Here is a 22,021-nt window from a genome sequence, read left to right as displayed (position 1 = left end):
ATAATTGAAAGAAAAATGTGTTTGTCAATAAAAGAAAATACTTATCAATGGATACGTCCATGCTTTATATAGACAAAGACTTCTTGAATGATTAACTGACTAAGTGGGATTAACTTATAACATATAATTTATTAGTAAGGATACAGAGAAACGGCACTCCAGGTGGTTTTGTGTTTTATTATGAAAGTCTGAAACCGGAGGTGCTCACTATAGTTTCGTCACACTGACAGGTTGGTGTTCTCCGCAGCGAACGAAAGTTTATCCACTCTCTCCGGAACTTCTCAGCTCACTGTCCAAATTGACGTGTGCTGCTCCCGGCTCTGGTACAGACTGACGTGCGGATGTTTCTCTCGAGCATTTTTCAGAACTTTTCCGCGGGATTTGTTTACGTTTGTTAGCCAACTTTAGAGGCGTTTAACGAAGACGCGAAGTTTCCGAGCCGCGTAGCTGTGAGTTTATTTTAAACCGGAACTGAGGGGCAAACTAATTAATTTGCCATCCACCTGAACGTGACGGACGTTTTTTCTTTTTTCTTTTTTTTTAACGTCTCGGTTATTCGCTTTATTCCCGTGAAATTTCGCTCTTATTTTAACCGGATATCACTGGAAACTTGGAAACTTTCCCGACAACTTGCAGGAAAATGGAGTCTGAAAGCAGATAACATTAAGCGACCAGGGGAAACAGACGTTATTTCCGCTTCATCGGCCGGGTTTTAACGAAACACCTCCGGGACAGTGCGAGCCAGGATGCCCGCAGACTCCTCCGTCAACTTCAGCGTCCTCCACCGGATTTGTAAGCTGGTGGTGCTGCTGTGTTTTCTCCACATCGCCGTCACCGTGGTCTTCTATGTCCGCTCCCTCGATTTCCGGGTCGCCTTCGTTCAGAATCAGCAGTCCAATAATATCACCCCTAAGAGCCAGAATAACAAACCGGTGGTGAGCCCCGGACTCGAGCCTGCGAAGGAGGAGAAAGTCTTGGAGCAGCCGGTGAAGAAGCTGGAGAAATGCCCCGAGACGTCCCCCCTGCTGGGTAAGACTAACCAGAACCCTGGTTCTGAGGTCCAGAGTCTGTTTAAAGGTTTAAAACACCACAAACCTCGGAGACTGACTAGTTTCGGTCCTCACCTTTTAATGGGAAACAGGGCAGTAGTGTGTAAAGTGTGTTAAGTACAGTATGTGTGTGCAGATACATTGAAGCATTGAAGTGTATGTGTTAAGTGTATCAACACCTCCACAGGGAAAAGAATGGAATAGATTGGTTGTTTTGTAGAATTGTGACAGTATTGGTTTCAGTGACTTAATAATCTATTCAAACAGACTTTTTAGCTTCAGATACCAAAAACAATAAATATACTTTTGTATTAATATTGTTTTCTTTTAATCCAGACTCATATTCTCACGATCGACCTTTTAACGGCATAAATGCATATTATTAACAATTAACACCAAGCATTTGGGGCTTAAATAGTGTACTCGTTCACTCCCGACACCTCACTGTATTTCTGCAGCAAGATACTGTACTGCTCCTTTAAGTTTCATCACGAAGAAGAAATGAGGTCACTTGAATTTTTGTTTTAGAAACGGTTTGTGGAGCTGGATTTTTTTTTTATTTTTTATTTTTTATTTTTTTAAATAACTGCCTGAGGTTGGAAATGCTGTTTTATTGCAGAGGTAAGATCCATCCATCCATTCTCTTCTGCTTATCCTTTTCAGGTTGACAATGCTGTGACAGCATTGTTTAAGATATTAAATGGAAAATTACTCTTGTTTTCAATCAGAAATGAACAATTTCAAAGTGCTTTCTGAACAGTTCAAATGGAAAGACCTGCAGGTTTGCTCCTGAGACAATTTAAGATTAAGATTTTAAAACTAATAACTGAACTTGCATGAGTCACGGCAGAGAAAAGCAGCACACTGGACATCGTGTCTTCCTTTCCTGTCAAAAACTACAGTTAGGGTATCTTTATCTACTAAACTCAGTTCAGTTAGTTATGTGTGGCTCATCCCTCTGCTGTGGAGAAGAGGCGCGAGAACAGTTACTCAAGGAGACGCCTTCACGTGCTCATCTTGTCCAACAAACAGTCCAGACCTCTGCGATATTAAATAATAACGGCAGTTGAAGAGTTTCACTCAGGAATGTGGCTGCCTTAAAGCCACATTCCTGTACTCTTTATTGCCTGTTGCACAATCGAGTTACAAATCACTTCCTGTTCCCACTTTATGGCATTAGAGAGCACCTACTTTCACTGATGCTGGCAGAAATGAAACTTACAGGTTTTAAAAGTATGATCTAAATATGAAGCTCAAGCTTCAGGATCTGCTCCAGTATCAGGATAAGTGAACAGACAAGGCTTTGCAATTTAGCTGAGATCTTTAGACTTGATCAGGTGTGTCAAGTTTGGAAAACGTGAAGGAGTGCATAGACTCCTTACCTGTATTTTCACAGGTTTTACAGGTTTTTATATTGATAAAGACCCCTCCCTAATAGATACACAAAGGAAAAAAAAAGGGTTCACCTTCTGGTATAGGAATTACTTTTTTTTTTTTTTTCTTTTTTTTTTTTTTTACAGCGAGTTCAAGGAAGTCTTCTGTGAATGAACAGTCTGGCCAATGAACCGTCAGCAGTTTTTTCTGTAATTTTACACATTTTGTTATATACTTTCACTGATCCATGATGCAAAATAACTTTGAGATCCCTGGACTAGATTAACCAAATATGTTTTGTGGTACATGATATGTTTTGAAGTGTACCTGGAAATAGCTTAAATGGCATCTCGGTCCAAAAATACCTCCTGCCTCCTTCTGTCGTGAGGTCAAAGATAGCTCTGAAGTACGACTGATAAGAACTTGTGCTCTGACTTCATGCTAACAGTTTGTTACCATGAAAAAGTCATTACAAAAGAAGATCCAGTGTAACTCCATTCTTCCTCCTTATTAAGGCTTCTCATGTCTGCATCACTATGAATTATGGGACAGCATTATCTCCTCTCCTTCCATAAAGGATACTGCAGTGTATGCCCAGATAAAGGAGGTAATAAAGGAAGCATTAAAGCACCTTTCCTTTGTATTTGGAGAATTCAGATGACTTATCTTGTCAAATTGCATATGTGTATGAATTTCATGCACACATGCTAAATGTAGCAGTGGGAAAGCTTGAATGTTTTTTGTTTTTTTTGTTTTTTTTTAAGTAAACCAATTAGACATAGAAAATATTAAAATTTTAATCACCCCTGACACAGTCTTGAACCTCAAAAATGTGATTAATTTGCTTTAATAATAAGAGTGCATGCACGGTTGCATTCATGTGCTCCTTGGAGGGCTGGAATCTCCCAAGCTGAGAAATCATTCCTATGATAGTATTGTGCTGATTTAGCCGAAGAGGATTACTGCCAGTTAATACCTCTTCCAACTAATCTTTGTCTGTGGTCGGTTACAAATTACAAAATGAATCCAAAAAACCCCAAAACAACAAAACGCTTCAACTTTATTATTGGCAACTTTATTACCATTTTCCGATTATTTATTTTTTAGCCAGCTGGAAACAACTTTTTTCGATATCACATGATTGAAATAACCAAAATGAGAGTAACTGTTGTCTGTGTCGTTACTTTTTAAATAGATGAGGTGGAAGAACACAATGAGCTGCCTCCACATTAGGTTTCATGAATCTGTGGAGTTGCAGATAGCTCTAGTTTAACCACCAGAGTGGGCTCGATTTATGGGGGAGATTTGTGTGTTCTTGAGTTCATCTGATTGGAGTCCAAACAGCGTTCAGGAGATACGAAGTACAGCTGCACCCAGGTGTTCGGTTACTTTTCAACTTCGTAGTTTGGGCTCACATTAAATCTCAGTGTCATCCAGCTGTGATCTAAAGATCTCTAATAAGGTGTTTCCTCTCTCCTCGTGTCTCCTCCAGATGTGGGGATGCAGTCAGAGGTGCTGGGATGTTCTCCAGATGTGAGATAATGCAAGCCAATCAGAGCCTCTGTACATGCTCCTCCTCTAACTGAGTTTCTGCTGGAGCTCCGGTTTCTGTTAAAGCTGCTCGTCCTCCATGCTTTGTTTGTGAGAAACAGCCGACAGCAGCAGCAGTTTGCAGGCTTACGAGTCTCTGAGGAGGTAGAGCAGAGGAAACCAGATGTTTGTCTGTTCACATCTAAGCTGAGGTCTCGAGTCTGAGTCCTGAGGCCTCCTTTATAAACACACACACACACCTCATGTCAAAGTTGGGATTTATAAGATAAAAAATGCTTACAGATCCCCTTCATCAGAAACATTTAGACCAGCTGGCTCTCAGACACACTCCATCTCCTCCATGTTGGACTGCAACTTGGAGTCCTCGTCTTGTTCTGCAACCTCTGTGATTTTGGCATAGCAGCACCCATGAACCAGTTCTCCAGCCTACTGCAGGTTTTAGCTAGAGTGCTGCCACTAAAAGGAGAGAATCCACATTCATGAGGTGCTTTGTATTTTTGGTTGAATGAGTTGTGTCCTTTATGAGGTGGACTGTGGTTTTAAAATAAGTCTGTCCTAAATCACAGGTGCAGACAGTGTTATATAATATTTTATAGTGCAGGTACACTTTTAGTATGAGTCCTGTGTGCTCTTTCATAAACGTTCTCTTTGCATGTTTGTCTGGACTTTCAGTTTGATCAGTTTGTATAACTTTGATCAGGATGTTTGTTATTAGTCTGATGGTCTCACTGTTTCCTCAGCTGTGACCTGTCGGACCCCCTCAGACCTCTCAGATCAGCTCTGTCAGCCCACAGACATTCAGCTTCATTGCACTCTTTGGTTTCTGAGTGCGAACTAGTCTGAACCAATCTTGACTTTTAACTACACAGAGAACTTGTGAAAGTGTGGATTTGTAAAATTGTGACCTCATACAGAGAGTTTTTTGTTTGTTTGTTTGTTTGTTTTTTTCCAACAGCAAACTAAATGTGTGACTCAAAATCAGGGGTGCCAAACATTAGGCCTGGGGCCCAGAATCAGCCAGGCAAAGACTTAAATCCGGCCAAACTGGACAGCTTGTTTGATTTGGTGAACTGCCAGACATTGTGTCATATAAAGAGCTGTCACTCTACACTTATTTGATTCTCTAAGACCAAAAGCACCTAATATCCTAACTAATATTTACTCAAGAATTGCACATGTGGACACAAGATGGCTCCACGTAATCTACGGCCTGACAGAGGTCAGTAAAAAGTATGTAGGATCAGTCGATTGGTCAGCTGTGGGGTTATTTAGGTCAGGTGACCTGTGTTTGCTCCAATACCATAGATGGCAAACTGGCTGAAATGAACCTTCACTATCAAATAGGTTTGAATTTTCACAGTAAAGGAAGCCCAATTAAAGCCAGTTGTTAAGTGGATATGATTTGCCATAAGCTCTTTCTGGGTCCAAGCGCTCCTTCGGGTTCCAGAATCAAACAAGGACTTAAAAACGGTCCATATTCTTCTAGCTCCAGTAAAATGATCTGTGCAAGTCTGCTTTTTAAGGACTGCCCTTAAATCTCCTCAAAGACCAGCTTGAACGATCCAGGAGCATTTCAGTGACATTATCCAGCAGTTTCTATCCATGGGCAGGAAACTTCCCAGCTTTTAATTCAACTGAAAACCTACAGGTAGTCCTTTAAAAGCACAAACTGTGATCAGCTAGGAGTGTTGGTAAGTCCAGCATGCTACGGAGGATTGAAAACGTTGTGAAGGAGAGTCACAGCTGTAAATACGGACTCTACACTGTAAAAGTCTTTGAAACTTATGACATGCTTATGATTGTTGTTCACTGTATCATAGAGATGCGTCAAAAATAACCGAAATAAAAAATGAAATGGAAAAGTGTTGGAAACAAAAATTGAGCAACTGCCCAACATTTTATATATGACTGTAGATAGTCAGCTCAAGATTAACTCCCCCTTTATAAAAAACAAACAAAACTCCATTAGGATATCTCGAAACTCCTGAAATATGATTGCATGCTGCTCTATTTAACAAAGCAAATGTTCTCACGCAGGCCTACATCTTTTAATAGCTGACCTTAAATCTTTATCCACTGGGATGGCCAACTGAAAGCAGCTTGAAGTGGCTTAAAGATGAACATATTAACATGTGAAGCTGTGCTGAAACCACAAGTGGAAGGCTAAACAGTGAAGGATGTGGTAAAATGGTTCCAGCTGTGCTCCTGCTTCCTCTGTTGGGAGTCCTGTTTGGTTGCTGTTGACACGTCATCACACTGTGAGAAATAGTACTCTGGACTCGCAGAGGAGCAGAACATTTTATCTGACATGAGTAGGACTCTGTTCTAGCTGCATACAGTTTTCTTGGCACTGGTCTGGCATGATGTCACTGTTACAGAGATGTCCGTAATGCGAGGGCAGACATCTTTCCGTGTTCAGGAAAATGACGTGAATATACAGGCTGTATAAAAGTTGTTGACCTGAGATCAGCATCTAACTGCTCTCTGGATGAAGAGAGCAAACCTCTGTGTGTTAATGAGCTGTTTGGACTTTTGGACTCTTTCTGCAGCAGCATATTTCTCTGATTACACACTGAGAACTGCAGAAGGTTGGAAAATGTTCTGCAGGACGAAAACAGTTTTCTGTCCTGCTGTTTGTGCTCACATCATTTCAGTCAGAATAAACCAGAACAGACTGCAAGAACGTGCTGCAGGCGTACACAAACACGTTTAACTTGTCCTGATGATTATGTGACCAGACTCTTCACAGACATTTTACTTCGTCTCTCCTCAGGGCCTGCTCTTTTCATTCATTCATATATAATGCTTATAAGAAAAATTAGAAAACACATCAGAGTTTAACGGGAGGGGGTGCTGGCTATCTCGGTGATATGTTTGGCATGAAAGGATGCCGCATCGTTTGATGGGAATGAAAATTATCAACTCACAGAGGGCTGAACCCTGAAAATCAAGGTGCGGCTGGCTAGTCCATTTTGCCCAAATTTCATTGCAGCAACTCAAAAGCGGTTCTCAGTAGTTTGTATGGCCCCCCCACCTGCTTGCATGCCTGACAATATTGGGCCATGCTCCTAATGAGATGAGATGGTGTCCTGGTGATCACTGAGCTCCTGGATAGTCTGAGTTGCAACTTGGCAATTGACCCAAACATAAGTTTTGAGCGGATCTATTGGATTTAGGTAAGGAAAGTGTGGGGGCCAGTCAGTGGTATCAATTCCTTCATCCTTCAGGAACTGCCTGCATACTCTCGCCACATGAGGCCGGGCATTGTTGTGAACCAGCGGGAACCCAGGGCCCACTGCACCAGTGTATGATCTGACAACGGGTCCCAGGATTTCATCCTGATATCGAATGGCAGTCAGGGTGTTGTTTCTGAGCCTGTAGAGGTCTGTGCATCCCTCCATAGATATGCCTCCTCAGACAATCACTGACCCACCATACTAATACATACGTGCTAAACGATGTTACAGGGAGTATATTGTTCTCCACGGCTTCTCCATATGCTTTCAAGTCTGTCACATGGGCTCACGGTGAAGCTGCTCTCATCTGTGACGAGCAGGACGCCAGTGGTGGACCTGCCAGTTCTGGTATTCTATGGCTAATGCCATATGGGCTAAGGGCCTTCTATGGCCCTGTCCAGCACTCCCAGGGTACCTGCCCAGAATATTTGGAATAATTCGTATTCATTAACATATCCTACTGTACTTTTCCATGTGGATGTTAGTGAATGAGGCCTAGTTGCTGTATATTTATATATTATTTCACTTTTTGTTTTTCTACACCCTGTTTTGTTTTTTTTAAATAATACTTTGGCTCATTTTTTTGCATGTGGGTGAAGCTCTCTGCTGTGGCCACCTGAAAAGGTTGTGCTGATCCTTTACTCTGTAGTCAGACTCTCTGATGTTGGTGTTTGTGTCCTCAGTGGGTCCCCTGCGGGTGGAGTTTAACATTCCTGTGAGCCTGGAGCTGGTAAAAAAGGAGAACCCCAACGTGCAGCCGGGCGGACGCTTCAAACCCAAAGACTGCGAGGCGCTGCAGAAAGTGGCCATCATCATCCCGTTCCGCAACCGAGAAGAGCACCTTAAGTACTGGCTTTACTACCTGCACCCGATCCTGCAGAGGCAGCAGCTCGACTACGGGATCTACGTCATCAACCAGGTACACTTACGAAGTGTGTTCATACATGAGAACAAGGAGACAATTAAAATCCTGTATGTATAAGTTCCACTGTTTACTCGACAGGGTGGACTGTTTGACTCTTTGCGTGAAAATGAAATGAGAGAGAGAATGTTTATCCAGAGTTTGGTTTCACAAATAGTAAAATAATACATCAGGTCTCCTGCCTGTGTGACGCTGGTGTTGGCATGAATGGCTCTTTATCCTCACAACGCCAGATATGTTCCTGGAATTCAAGCTTCAGCTTGTTGCTTACATGAAATAATCAGTTTGGAGACATTAAAGCAGCACTGTTGTGTCTGGGTACTTCCTCCTCACTATCACTCCCCCTTACTGTGCGATGGCAGGAGTTTGTTTTGCAGTGTGCAGCTGTCAGTGATAAAAAGAAGTTCGTGGACCACAAGTGAACAAGCATGACTGATGGGGGTGTGTGCTGGGGGTTGATCTCGCTACTTCTGACCAGAAATACCAGTCAGTTAAGTTATTCATGCAGCTAACTATTGGTTTACAACAGGAATAAACCATTTATAGTAAGTCCTCTGTACAAAATTAAACCTTTTTATTAATGCAGTAACTACCTTTAAAATTACTGTTGAGTATTAGATTAACAAGAAAAAGAAGTAATGAAAGAAAGCCAGAGGGTTTAAAAATAAGATGATAATCTTTATTTTTTGGCTTCTTTTTAAACCGGACCCTATCTTATAACTAAAAAGGAGCAGTGGCTATCAGATGTAAAGCTCTTAAAAGTTCCTCTTAGGGTGGAGAACCGTGTATTTAAAAAAAAAGAAAAAAAAAAAAAAGGCTTCAATCCTGGAACAATTAATTAAATACCTTTGTTAAACTTCTCTGTCTACACTTCAATCACATCATGATTGTTTAACATAAAATACACAGGTGGTTCACAGAGTATCTCACAGTAAGAACTCTAAACTTCTCTCATACAGGAAGCTTTTTCAGTCAGCAGAATTTACTGTGAATTCTTGGAAACTGAGAGTGTGATCTCTAGTTCTGCTGATGTTTGGAGGCTTCTGCAGTGTCACATACTTTTGACCCTTCTGGAAACTGTGTGAGTGTGAAAGACTGGTGGCTTTTGCTTAAGAACACAGAGAGGGTGTGTTCACTGTGTTTTTTTTTGTTTTTTTTGTGTGTGTGTGTGTGTGTTGTGCAGAAGGCTTATCAGCACAACACAAACTGGAGCAACGTTAACGGCGTTAGTGGCTTTGGAGCTGAAATTCAAGTCGGATCAGTCACCCATCTCAAAGAATTTTAGGTTTAGATTGCACTTTGGTTACTAGGAACATTCAATTTATTACAGTTACTCCCACCACTTATAGATTACCAGAGGAGTTATTTAACATGTCTCTTAGCAGGACTAAAGTAAATACGCTTAAATCTACTTTAAGCCCAACAAAACCCACTCAGGCAAATTATATTCAAAATAAACTATTGTTGTACAGTTTGATAAGCTGACAGATTCTGCTACTCAGAGACGAAGGTATTTTTGTGTTGTGTACATGATGTGTTTAACTAAACAAACGAATGCGTCGGTGTGACATCAAGTGTTGTGTTTGGATAGTAATCCCTTCTCCCAGCTTCTTAGTAGGATTTATCAGGAACAGGATCTAAGGGAAACTAAGGGGAATGAAACTGAATTGAAATAAAAATTCAAAATGAATTAAAATGAATAACTCTCGTCTGCGTTGATTATATTTTGATTACTTGAATAACAGAACAGTTTTTAGTTTTGGGGCTCTGAAGTCACCAGTGTTTCTGGATCTTTGCATAGTTGAAATGTTAAAATGTATTTACACAGCATCCGGAGAGCTGGTGATATGCAGTAGAGGCCACCATTAAAAACTTGTTAGAAATTTGTTATTGCTCCCAAATGTTGTACCTCTGGGCGCTGCTTTCTGCTGTCTGTGTGGGAATGAGGACTTTGCGTATAGTTACAGTCCGCGTGCTTGGTCTGAGGATCTCTGCTGAGACACTGACAGTAATGTTAGCAGTCTGGCTTGGTTTGATAAAAGCCAGCCACCAGGCCTCTGAGGACGGATAAGCAACCTCGGGTGTTATTTACATGTAAATGAGCTGGTGTCCCACCTGCAGACAGAATCGGGGTCAGTTTACACCTGCCCACGTGAACCCAGGTGACCTAATGACTGACTATTCACTAAATACGTGGGAGTTCATTTGCAGAAAACCTTAATAAAAGAGACGAGTAAACACGTTAACTGGTGTCCTTGAACCAGCTTTTCCAGTCAGCAAAGACTTAAGTGTTTTGTCTCTATACCACCAAACTCTATTCAAATATCTCCTAATTTGCCTGCAGTCACTCTGCACGTATTCAAACCTCAGAGCTCCTAATCCAAATGTTTCCCAGCCTCCATTCAAATATCTGCTGATTTACCTTCACTCTGAATATGCTAACATAAACATACACAAAACTTCATTTAAAATAAATGCTAATATAACATCAGTCTGCACTTAGGCCAGCAGGAGGCTGTCGCTGATGAAAATTTCACACAATTGGATGGAAAATGCCAAACAACAGTTTTGAATTATAATCATTTTAAGTTGAAGGGTTTGAATCATAAATATTTAACACTCAGTGAATATATGTGGTGATGGTGACTGTTTACAAACATCATCTGGCACACGCAGCTGTTGTATCACCTGACTGATTTCTGAACTTTCTTCTTCTGCTTTGTTTCTCTGTGTGACTCACAGTTGTTGTTCTTCTCTCTCTTGTGTGTGTCCTTCCTCCTCTTCTTCCTCCTCAATGTGCTTATCTTGCTGCCCCTCCTCACCCCTCCAACCTCCCCTCCCTTTGCATGTCAGGGCTTTCTGACCAATGGCTGTGGCCCTGGAGACACTGAGGCTCAATCCCCGTTTGGTGTTGACTGAAGGGGTCGCACTGGTAATACGGGCTTCCTTCTTCTCTTGTTTTCTATCTGCTTCAACTTGTTTCTACTGCATTTGTTTCCTGTGAAGCTTACTAACCTTTTTGTGGATCTTTTCATTCTGCAAACAGGAATTTTATTAATTCCCTTCGGGCGGATTTCTTTCTTTTTTTTTTTCTTCTTTTTTTTTGCATGATTACATGTGTTGAAGCACACTGCAGAGCTGCTGTGATGCAGATATCTGCAGCAGCAACAGATCTCAACTTGCCTTCTTGGCTCATGAAGTCACCTGAAGGATCTCTAGCTTTGTGTGCTTGTCAGCTGAAACACAACTCCTTTGTTGGGTTGATTTAAAAATAATTATATAAATAAGTATTTATTTAAAAATAAATACGTTTGCTTTAGTCTTTTAAAAGAATGCTTGTTTGGTTAGAGCGTTAAAAACTACTTGGTTAAGATTAGTCACTAAAAAGTACTCAGTTATGTTTAGGCCCTCCATACACCTTGGTCAGGTTTAGACTTTAAAACTACCCATTAATAGGCTTCTGTACTTTTAGGATGTGTGAAAATCTGAAGGTTTAGCACACGTTTATGTAGATGTACATGCAACCTTCATCTTCAGGCTCACTTCACACCTGCTCAGTGCTCACGTTTGTTGCATAATCACCTGAGCTCTGTTTACTGCCGCCATAGAAACCTGGGTTATTATTAGCTCAACAGCAGCAGCAGGCATGAAGTTCTGAAGTTTCTCTCATCCACCCCGCGTGGCTGCTCAGCGCTCCTTTATTCATCATCAAAGACGATTGGACCAGGATCAGTGTGAAGGAGTGTTGGATTCACTGCTGGTCTGTTTGTGACCAGCTGTTTGTATACGTGTCCTGCTGTGATGACTTTAAAAAGACCCCTAACGTCAGCCCAACACCCTCCTCTTTAGATGTGAGGGTTGGACATTCACAGCTGGCGTGAAAAGGGCATCAGTGTGTTAATGTTTTTGGCTGGCCACTGATCATGTGATCAGCAAATTTTTTTGGAACCATGAGATGGTTTACCATCTGTTTGCTGATGTTAGATCAGCAGATTTAATTTCCAATTTCTGCATCTCCCAAAAGGTTGGTTCTGTTCATCTGGACTTATCGTTTTTAGTGGGAGAAACATTTCGTCACTCATCCAGGGTGACTTCGTCAGTCTCAGCTGACTGCCAACCTTATTAACACTACATTTGCACGATGACCGAAACTAGCACCACTGAATGAACAATGGGCTGTGAGGTTGATTCATTGATCATGAATATGCAAATTGTCATGACCGTTGATCAACAACCACTGATCAAAGACCACCGATCAATGGTCGTAAGTACCATTCACAGGGAGTTAGGGAATAGCTGTAATCACAGCATTGTAAGATGGTGAAAGATGTACCCTTTGGCCCTGTCCTCGATTCAGAGATGGTGAGGTCTTCCACACAGCCCATTGTTCTTTCAGTGAGCTAGTTTCAGTCATTATGCAAACATACTGTTTATAAAGTCGGGCAAACCTGCAGTCAGCTGAGACTGAAGAAGTCACCATGATGAGTGACAAAATGTTTCTCCCACTGAAAACGCTACATCCAGATGAACAGAATAAACATTTTGGATTTCCTTACCTGGATGATTGAGCATGCATCTTACCGTCACACACTCACCAGACATTCAGACATTTTTTAAATGCGCATTCACTAATTTAAAACATCAGAGGATATCACAAACATACACCAAAACTCCATTCTAATGTCTGCTTTACTTCAAAGCGGCCTCTGTTCACACTCTCTCATGTTACACTTCAACCAGATACTTTTTTTCTTTTCTTTTTTTTAACCCCTCACTCGTAAAAAAGGCTGAAGTATTGTCGTCACCCTGCAAGGTGGGCGCCCAGGTTTGTGAATGCGATAACTCAAGAATGGTGCAACATAGGATTTTCAAATTCATACCACAGGTGCATCTGCTAAACCTCTCAGATGTGTTTCAATGACCTTGAGGTCGGAGGTCAACTTTTCTTAAATCACCTAGTTTTAGATCAAAATCTTATCTACCAGCAGGTAGACAGGATTTTGTGCCTTTGATTGAAGAGTGTAGACACACAAGATTTTATTTGATCAGTGTGACTGGAAGCTGTCAGACCAACTTTGAGTCACACTGAGGCTTTCAGAAGTTTTATTTACTTTATGGGGTAGTGCAGATCTTTGACTTCACTGGCTTCTATTTATCACCTCAAGGCGGTATGACGATTTGGATGGCTGGGAACAAGTCACCGAGGAGTCCAGAAGACTCAGTCTAATAACTTGAATAATGATTATCTATATATATTTGCTAGTTTTCTTCCATCTGTTTATAGTTTCAGTGCACTGTAATAACCTCAGTTGGGAGCAGCTTCACGCTTGTTTTAGTGTCCTCAAACGGCTCGTCTCACTTCACACGCTCTTTAAAGGAAGTCTCTTTTTTTTTTTTTTTCCATATGAAGCAGGAAGTAGAAAAACGTTGCAAACTTGTATAAAGCCATTAAGAGTGTAGCAGGAGACTCAAAGTCTGTCACCACCAAATGGATCATACAAATTAGGCTGCGGTGAAAGTAGCCCTTGTAATCTTATGAGCAGACAGCCGTACATCAGCGCAGAAATAAACATTTATAAACCCAGTAAAATTGTATTAAAAGGTTTAGGCTGTCTCAAAATCCTGCACTGTTTTAAGGTCACACTGAGCTTTGTCTTGTATTACCTTGAAGGAGGCTTTTACTCATATCAGTTTCTGCATATTTGTACAATTCAAGTTCTCCAACATTCTTCAAACCAGCCGATCAGGAAGCCGCTGAATAAAGAGACAGTCCTGGCCTGCAATACTGACAGACTGCAAAACAAACAAACAAAAAAAACATAATTGTTTGACCGGTGATGGATACATTACATTTTATCTACTATATAATATATTTTACGATACAGGTTAACTTGAAAGTGTTTTTAGTGACTGACTTCACGTTCTGTTCTTTAACCAGTGCCACCCTTTTAACCCCGTGATTATCTGTGTGTGTCAGGATGGCGACGAGACCTTTAACAGAGCCAAGCTGCTGAACATTGGCTATGCAGAGGCCTTGAAGGAGTATGATTACAACTGCTTCGTCTTTAGCGACGTTGACCTCATCCCCATGGACGACCGCAACACCTACAAGTGCTTCAGCCAGCCTCGGCACCTGTCTGTATCAATGGACAAGTTCGGCTTCAGGTGAGACTCCAGAAGAGATAAAGGGATGAGGAACTTAAATGACAGTTATGCCAGGGAAAACTGTGAATGGAGGTGCACGACAAGCAGATTTATTGTGACCATGTGCAATGAACTTGGGATCTCGTTGCCTTTGAAATGATTACTTCAAAGTCGGGGACCAGGTCTGCAATAACATGCAGTCTACTGTTGTCTTCAAAGCAACTTTGGTGCATCGAGATAAGACGGAGTTAGTCTGCTTATTAGTGATAAAAACTGTGATTGAAAATCATTTGCTGTCTACATTCACAGAAATTCACATGAACTTCTTACATTCAGAGTCCAGTCAGAATCTCGTAGATTTAGAACAGAAGTTCCTCCATTAATCATGAAGTAGTTGCTGCAGGAAGGTGTTTTAACTGCAAAATGATGTACATAACTAGAATACAACCAGCTGAGTCCTGACGAGTGCAGACCAACTCAGATTGATTGCAATGTGCTGACAATCTGTCTGCGTTAAAATAAAATTAAATGGTGTTATTTGGAAACCTTCACCTATCTGTCCGAGAGTGATTGCAGTCGGTCAGAGTCAGACCAGGAATGTTTGGAGATGGGTTTCCTACCACCAGGTGACCTGTGCCATCAGTTTCTGATTGAAAGTGGTCACCGTGAGGTTATGTGTGCAACACTATCACTCTCAGTTATTACAAATACTTGCAGTGAGTCACCAAATGCTGATGGTGTCAAACTCTGTTTGTGTGTTCTGTATGTTGTAATGAGCTGAGAGAGCAGAGTATGTGCTGTATACCTATCAGATGCATGCTGTGTGGCGGCTGGGTAAAAATAATACAGTTTAACCTCGTACACTTAACTAGTATCACGGCTCAAGTCAGCTAAAGTTATTTCAGGCAGTAGTTGTTCCCAACACACAGTTGCTGTTTTCTTTTGGCGTTTTTGGGAGGCAACTTTTCAAGGATTCGTGTTTATCTCAGCTATGTAACCAAGGTCGAACACAAGGTCAGGCAAAATTATCTCATGATTAGTTCATAACAATACTCTGGAACTGTAAAAATGACCCCTGCTTGCTTGCATTTAGGAGTTTTTGAGAAAAACATCCTCTTCCTTTTTCTTGCTGGATCCTCCAGCCTGACTATATTGCAACACAGGAGAGGCTGTCCAGCTGCTGATCATAATGCTGTGTGTGAGGCCGGGATAATTATATAACACAAAAGTGGTTGAACTCATTAGTCACATTTTGGGAGTAAAAGAAACTTGTTGCTGAAGATAAATTATTTAAAAAAAAAAAGCCTCCTTGAAGCATTCATAGCTGAGAAATGAGGGTCTTTTTTCTTTTTCTTTTTTTTTTCTTTCTAAAAATCCTTGTCTTTGGTCTCGCTGTGAGGTGTGAAACAAAAGTGCCACTTTGGTGTCGGAGCATCCTGCCAGCATGCAGCTGTCAGGTCGGAGGACACTGCTGAGTAACTGTAGAGCTGACGTGTCAGTACTGAGGTCTGGATGTGCTCAGCACTGAATCTATATTGTGGGCGGGGTTAATTGTGCAGACAGTGGGTAGTTCTAGTGAAGAGAACAGACAGACTTTGAAACCACTGAGAAAGAGGTGGGTACTGAAAGAAAACCTCCCTTCCTGTTTCCTGTCGCCGCTCTCCCTGAGCAGCAGCGTTTCCTGTCAGGAAGCCCGAAGAAGCTGATGTGTGTCATTTTACCTCCTGCTGTTGTTCTGTGAAAAACAGGCTGAGCATGGAAGGAAAAAATGTCCACTGACACTCAGATCAGGACACAGTGTTTACGCAAAGCTGCTTTGTACAAATACAGGATGGTAACTGGTTATGAGAACAAGTTAAAACTGCTTCCTCTATGCTATGCAGGCTGCGGCTGAGTGAGGCCTGTTCATGTCCAGCTTTAGGTTTTTCTTCTTGACTCTATTAGAGTCACTTTGCATGATTCACAGTTTAGAGTAATCCTCATTTACCTTATATTAGGCCTTGGTACAGTCCCCAGTTCATGCTCTGTCTGAAATGAGCCATTTTAGCTCCTCTGCCTTTAATATCCAAGATCGATCATGTCGGTCAGCTTTAATCACCTGTGTGTCCTCTGCAGGTTACCGTACAATCAGTATTTTGGAGGCGTCTCATCGTTGAGTAAAGAGCAATACTTGAAGATCAACGGCTTTCCCAACAACTATTGGGGCTGGGGAGGAGAGGACGACGACATCTACAACAGGTACGTTTGCTGCTTCACATGCTGCAGCGGACTCGCTCGTGTCATTACAAACACATCACATACCGTCTTTATACGCATGTTACATGATCCACCATCTACAGGTCAACCACAGCTCCAGTGTCTGAGAACAGAGAAATGTGTCTGAAGCTTTTATTTAATTTGAATTAACAACACATACGTGTTGGCATCCACTCATCAGCTAATGAATCATCGTAAAAATGAATAAAAACATGGATGAAAATTACCCACGTTTGAAAAGAACATTTTGATATGGGGGGGGGAAGTAAACATGTAACATTTACAAACACTTGGAAAATAGTTTTTAACATTATGAAAAAAATGCATGCCTGGACAATAATAACATTATTTTTTAAAAATTACCCAAAAAATAATTAAAAGGTACAAAATAATGTTTTACCATCTTTATTATATTTAAGAAAAATATAAATCAAACAAAGAGATTTATTTTTATATTAACCCTTTCATGTATGAATTATGACAACCTCAATCAGGATTTTTTTCTTAAGTATTTTTATTCATCTTTAGGCATGAAAAGATGAATACAATACTTTAGAAAAAAAAAATCCTGATTGCGGTTGTCATAATTCATGCATGACAGGGTTAATTAACAATAATTACAATGAAACTCATCATACATCTATAGTAACATTAAATGACCAGTGGGTGGCAGGGTATGGAGTGACACATCAGTGTCCAATGTAGTGGTTTATGTGCAAGTATACAATCAACACTAACACAAACACAAGAAAACAACCTTTGAATAGCTGCCCACTGTAGTGACCACTATGTGGGTTAAGAAGGGTTTTGTTTAAAAATGTAAAAACATTTTAAATATTTTTTTTTTTTAATTTTTTTTAAAGAAACTGTTGTATTTTCAGGGTGGCATCTAAAGGAATGTCCATCTCCAGACCCACCGGTGAAATCGGGAAGTGCCGCATGATCCGACACAACAGAGACAAAATGAATGATCCAAACCCACAGAGGTGCAGACCCAAATCATCTTCACACAACTCTGCTTGTTATACCAGACAGACGCGCACACATGCACACTGTCGTTTATTCTGCATGCAGGGACAGGGAGTCACGCTGGAGTACAGCCACTCTCCTGAACTGTTTTCACTTAAATAAAACTTCTCACATGAGATTTAATTTAATTAATTTCATTTCCAATGTTATTCCTCACTGTTGCATACTTTAGAAATATAACATTGACTTTCACTGCTACTCGGATGACGCGCTGCTGTATACTTCTTCCAAGCCCAGTTTCTCCCTTCCACCCATCTCTCTTTGATTGCCTCATGGAGATTAAATCATTGTTCTTCGATTTTTCTCAAACTCAATAGTAATAAAACTGAAGCTCTACCCGTCAGCACAGATTCCACTTTAACCAAATCCTACAAGTTTTCCATTAATGGTGATAACATTTCCATCCTTCCCTCCCCTCAGGTTAAGAGTCTGGGTGTCATCCTCAACAGTACTTTATCAATCTTCCACTTAAGCAACATCAATAGTCTCCGTCCCGTCTTCACCCTCCATGCTGCTGCCATCCTTGTTCATAGCCTTGTCACTTTTCGGATGGATTATTGTAATTCTCTTCTCTTTGGTCTCCCTAACAAGTCCCTTCATGAACTCCAGAATTCTATGATCCTGTGGGGATCATAACTCGCCCACACCCTCAGAGAGCACATCACCTCTGTTCTTCAGCCGCTTCACTGGCTGCCTGTAGCGTCTAGAATCACTTTTAAAATATTGCTTCTCACTTTCAAATGTCTCCATAACCTGGCTCTTCCCGCTCCATATGTCTTCTTCTGCCCCTCACCTTATTGTTCCCCGTGCCCATCTCACCACTATGGGGAGCAGAGCTTTAAGCTGCTCTGCTCTCTGGCTCAGGAATTCACTTCCTCCTGATATTAGGAACACAGGCTCTTTTCCCTTATTCAAGTCAAAACTAAAAATGAATCTCTTCAAACTGGCTCACTCTTTAAACATTGACTCCAATTACTGTCTAATGCTGTTTTGTTTTTTTTTTAATCCTTTTTATTGTTTGTCTTCTATGCTTTGTTAACTGACCCTGGGTTTTAGTTAGACGCCCACAAACAATAGTGTTGTTGTTATTATCAGTACCATTACTGATCAATATTTCTATTAATACTGCTAATTAAAATAAAGGCTAAATGTGGTTTTAAGAGTGAGGTTGTTGGTTCTGAAGGGTGTGGATGTTGTTTTTGGTTCCAGGTTTAACCGGATTGCTCACACGAGAGAGACCATGTACAAAGACGGCATAAACTCTCTGAAGTACCAGGTGTTGAGCATCCAGAAGCTTGACCTTTTCACTACGATCACTGTGGATGTGGGGAAGCCGTGAAGGGTCTACGGCGTTGGGACCGGGCTGAAATTCACACCGTGCCTCTGACACTTGAAGCTTTAAGTTCTGGTGTGCTCCAGAACTGCTGGACTGTTTCTGTGATTTTTTTCTGAAGTTTTTTTTTTTGGGGGGGGGGGGAGATTGCACAAACAGACTCATGGTTTGTGAAGTTTTTTTCGGGGCCTTAAGGACTCATTTCTGATTGGTCAGCTGGAACCAATCAGCTCCCACCATCTGTGCGTCAGACGCTGCTGCTGGGACACTTCCTAAACAAGACTTTTGTTTTGAAAATCAGACAATCAGAGCGGCCCTCAGGGTCATGTGGTCTGGGCTTTACTGCTGGAGGATTATGGGTTATTGAGTGTGTGTGTGAGACTTCTTTTAAAAATGAGGTTTTTTTAATCAGTGATCAATGTTTCTGTTAACTTTTCTTTTTACAGCCAAAGTTTAATCCAAAATGAAACAAGAGTCTGTTCATCAATAGATTCTATTACTAATTAATCAGCACTGATTGATTATCTGCTTTTTTTGATTCCAACAAAACAGAAAAAAGGAAAAGAAAAATGATGGATTATCGGTGATGGTTGGTTTCTCTGTTGACTGATTAGCTGTACTTCATTTTGATTGATTGATTGTATCTCTAAGTGTCCTTATTGGTACCAAAGACTTTACTGATCCTGTGGATGAGGTCAACTGACTGCTGGACGAGTTCGTCTGATTATTCATGACACATATTGATCCAGTGTGTGTCATCTGTCCTGCATGTTTGTTTGTGTCTGCAGACGAGTCTCCTCCTCACTCTGTGAACAAATCACCTGTAAATGTGCCTTAATGGTGGGACTGGTGGAGAAGCCAGTGTGTGAATGTGTGTGGGTTTTTTTTTTTTGTTTATTTGTTTTTTCCTTTTAATATGCTATGTGCATGTTCTTCTCTTTGTCTTGTTTCACTTGGTGTTTGTGGTGTTGTCTCTGTGGGTCATGCTGTGCTATAGATAATCATTTCCAGGGTGGAGGTCAGCCTGACCCACAGAGACGAAACGTGAATGGGAACACAGCAGGCTGGAAGAAAAACAAAAAAGTGTAATGATCCTTTTAAAAGCACTAAATTCAGATAAAAAAAAAAAAACAGTTAAATTAATAAATACCTGAAATCAGATTTCTGTCCTGCTGCAGTGATGTTGGCTATAATGTTTCTGTATGTGGACATTAAAGATGATGTGTTGGGCTTTTCATTGTTTCATCTATTTGCATTGCTTTCCTGTAATGCAATCAGCATTACACCATTAAAAAAAAATAAATTTAAAAAAAGTTAAGTAAATAAACAATTATTTGGTTTCCCTGCACCTGTAAAATGCTTTTGCTACCTAAAAACAGGTTTTTATTCAAATGTTATTCACAGAAGTCCCGCCCAGCTGCTCTGTCTGACTCAGAAAGCTTATTTAACATTTGAATCTGTTTTGCCTGAAAAAGAAAGACACTATAGTCCTGTCTTCCTCTCCTCACCCCCAACTTGTTGCTGCAGATGGCTACCCCTGCCGGTGCCTGGTTCTGCAGGAGGTTTCTTCCCGTTGAAGGGGAGTTTCTCCGTCCCACTTCTGCCAATTGCTTGTTTGTATTGGGTCCTCTGATTGTTGTTTTTTTTTTTTTTCAGTGTTACTGTAGGGTCTTTTCCTTACAATACATGTAAAAAGCCTCAAAATTAGCTTCCCAGAGGACTGTTAAAAGGCATTGATTCAATTATTCTAGAAATAAAGGACTTAATTAGTATTAAAACTTATGAAGTGCTTTCCTACTGATTGATTGGTTCACCTCTGTTATTGTCATGTAGGCGACTTGTCAAAAGATAATACCAGAATTATTGGGGTAACAGTTATACTTGCCCCTGAAATGTCCACAATTTTATTGACCACCTACTGATCAGTTTTTGATTAACTGTCTGCTGTAGTTTGAAAATGTAGCAGTTAAAAAGTGCTCTTAATGGACAATTTCAGCTCAAATTGGCTAGATATAACACGCAGAAAGAAACGAAATGGCATTACTAATAAATTCCATCTGACACAGATAAACAGAAAACCCCTGTTGGGCTCAAATAAAATGGAATGCATATCTAAAATATATAATTTCATTAGGTGCTTGTCAGATCGTAATCTAATTTTGGTTGTAAAAGTTGCACAGTGGGAAATGCATCATTTTGATCATGAAATAAGGCAAACACAAGGAAAGAGTACTTCAAGATAAAAATAGTGAACAGGGCTGCGAAAATTAGAATATCGTGCAAAAGTTTATTTATTTCAGTAATTCAACACAAAAGGTCAAACTAATATATGATATTGACTCATTACTTGCAAAGCGAGATATTTCAAGCCTGTATTTGTTATAATTTTGATGATTATGGCTTACAGCTTATGAAAACCCCAAACTCAAAATCTCAGAAAATTAGAATATTGTCAAAAGGTTCAATATTTTAGGCTCAAAGTGTCACACTCCAATCAGCTAATTAATCCAAAACATCTGCATAGGGTTCTGGAGCCTTTAAATGGTCTCTTAGTCTGGTTCAGTAGGAATCACAGTCATGGGGAGGACTGCTGACCTGATAGTTGTGCAGAAACCCATCACCGAAAGCCTCAAAAGGTAATTGCAGAAGAAGTTGGATGTTCCCATCCAAAGCACATTAATAGAAAGTTATATGGAAGGGAAAGGCCATTCAAAAGTGTGGGGGACCTTCACAAGGAGTGGACTGAGGCTGGAGTTAGTGCATCAAGAGCCATCACACACAGACAGATCCTGGACATGGGCTTCAAATGTCATATTCCTCTTGTCACGCCGCTCCTGAACAACAAACATCAGAAGCATCTTACCTGGGCTAAAGGGGAAAAAGAACTGGTCTTTTACTCAGTGGTCCAAAGTCCTCTTTTCTGATGAGAGCAAATCTTGCATCTCATTTGGAAACCAAGGTCCCAGAGTCTGGTGGAAGAATAGAGAGGCACACAATCGAAGATGCTTGAAGTCCAGTGTGAAGTTTCCACAGTCTGTGTTGATTTGGGGAGCCATGTCATCTGTCATCAAGTCCAAAGTCAACACAGCTGTCTACCAGGACATTTTGGAGCACTTCATGCTTCCCT

At 40.8% G+C, this 22,021-nt stretch overlaps 1 protein-coding gene and 1 long non-coding RNA gene across 3 annotated transcripts; one reads left to right on the top strand and one right to left on the bottom strand.

Annotated features, from left to right (window-relative positions):
* The first annotated feature begins 215 nt into the window (after nucleotides 1–215).
* On the top strand, nucleotides 216–20,234 carry b4galt1l (DP-Gal:betaGlcNAc beta 1,4- galactosyltransferase, polypeptide 1, like). Its single transcript, XM_031754906.2, has 6 exons — nucleotides 216–1,029; nucleotides 7,894–8,129; nucleotides 14,110–14,297; nucleotides 16,392–16,514; nucleotides 17,414–17,518; nucleotides 18,771–20,234. Exons 1-6 carry the CDS (start codon nucleotides 747–749, stop codon nucleotides 18,898–18,900), a joined length of 1,065 nt encoding a protein of 354 aa, XP_031610766.2. The 5' UTR covers nucleotides 216–746; the 3' UTR covers nucleotides 18,901–20,234.
* LOC120443230 lies at nucleotides 3,237–11,058 on the bottom strand. Of its 2 annotated transcripts, none has more exons than XR_005615257.1 (3): nucleotides 10,821–10,972; nucleotides 4,255–4,430; nucleotides 3,237–4,110 (listed from the first exon to the last, which is right to left on the bottom strand). It is a non-coding gene; the product is annotated as an uncharacterized LOC120443230 (long non-coding RNA). The 2 variants fall into 2 exon arrangements; XR_005615255.1 differs by having other exon boundaries at nucleotides 3,238–4,110; nucleotides 10,873–11,058.
* Nucleotides 20,235–22,021: the final 1,787 nt, after the last annotated feature.

The sequence above is a fragment of the Oreochromis aureus genome, linkage group 2 (genome assembly GCF_013358895.1).
Source record: "Oreochromis aureus strain Israel breed Guangdong linkage group 2, ZZ_aureus, whole genome shotgun sequence".
Classification (NCBI taxonomy): Eukaryota; Metazoa; Chordata; class Actinopteri; order Cichliformes; family Cichlidae; genus Oreochromis; species Oreochromis aureus.
Note: the sequence above shows the minus strand (reverse complement) of the source record. Positions and strands in the feature narration are given on the sequence as shown.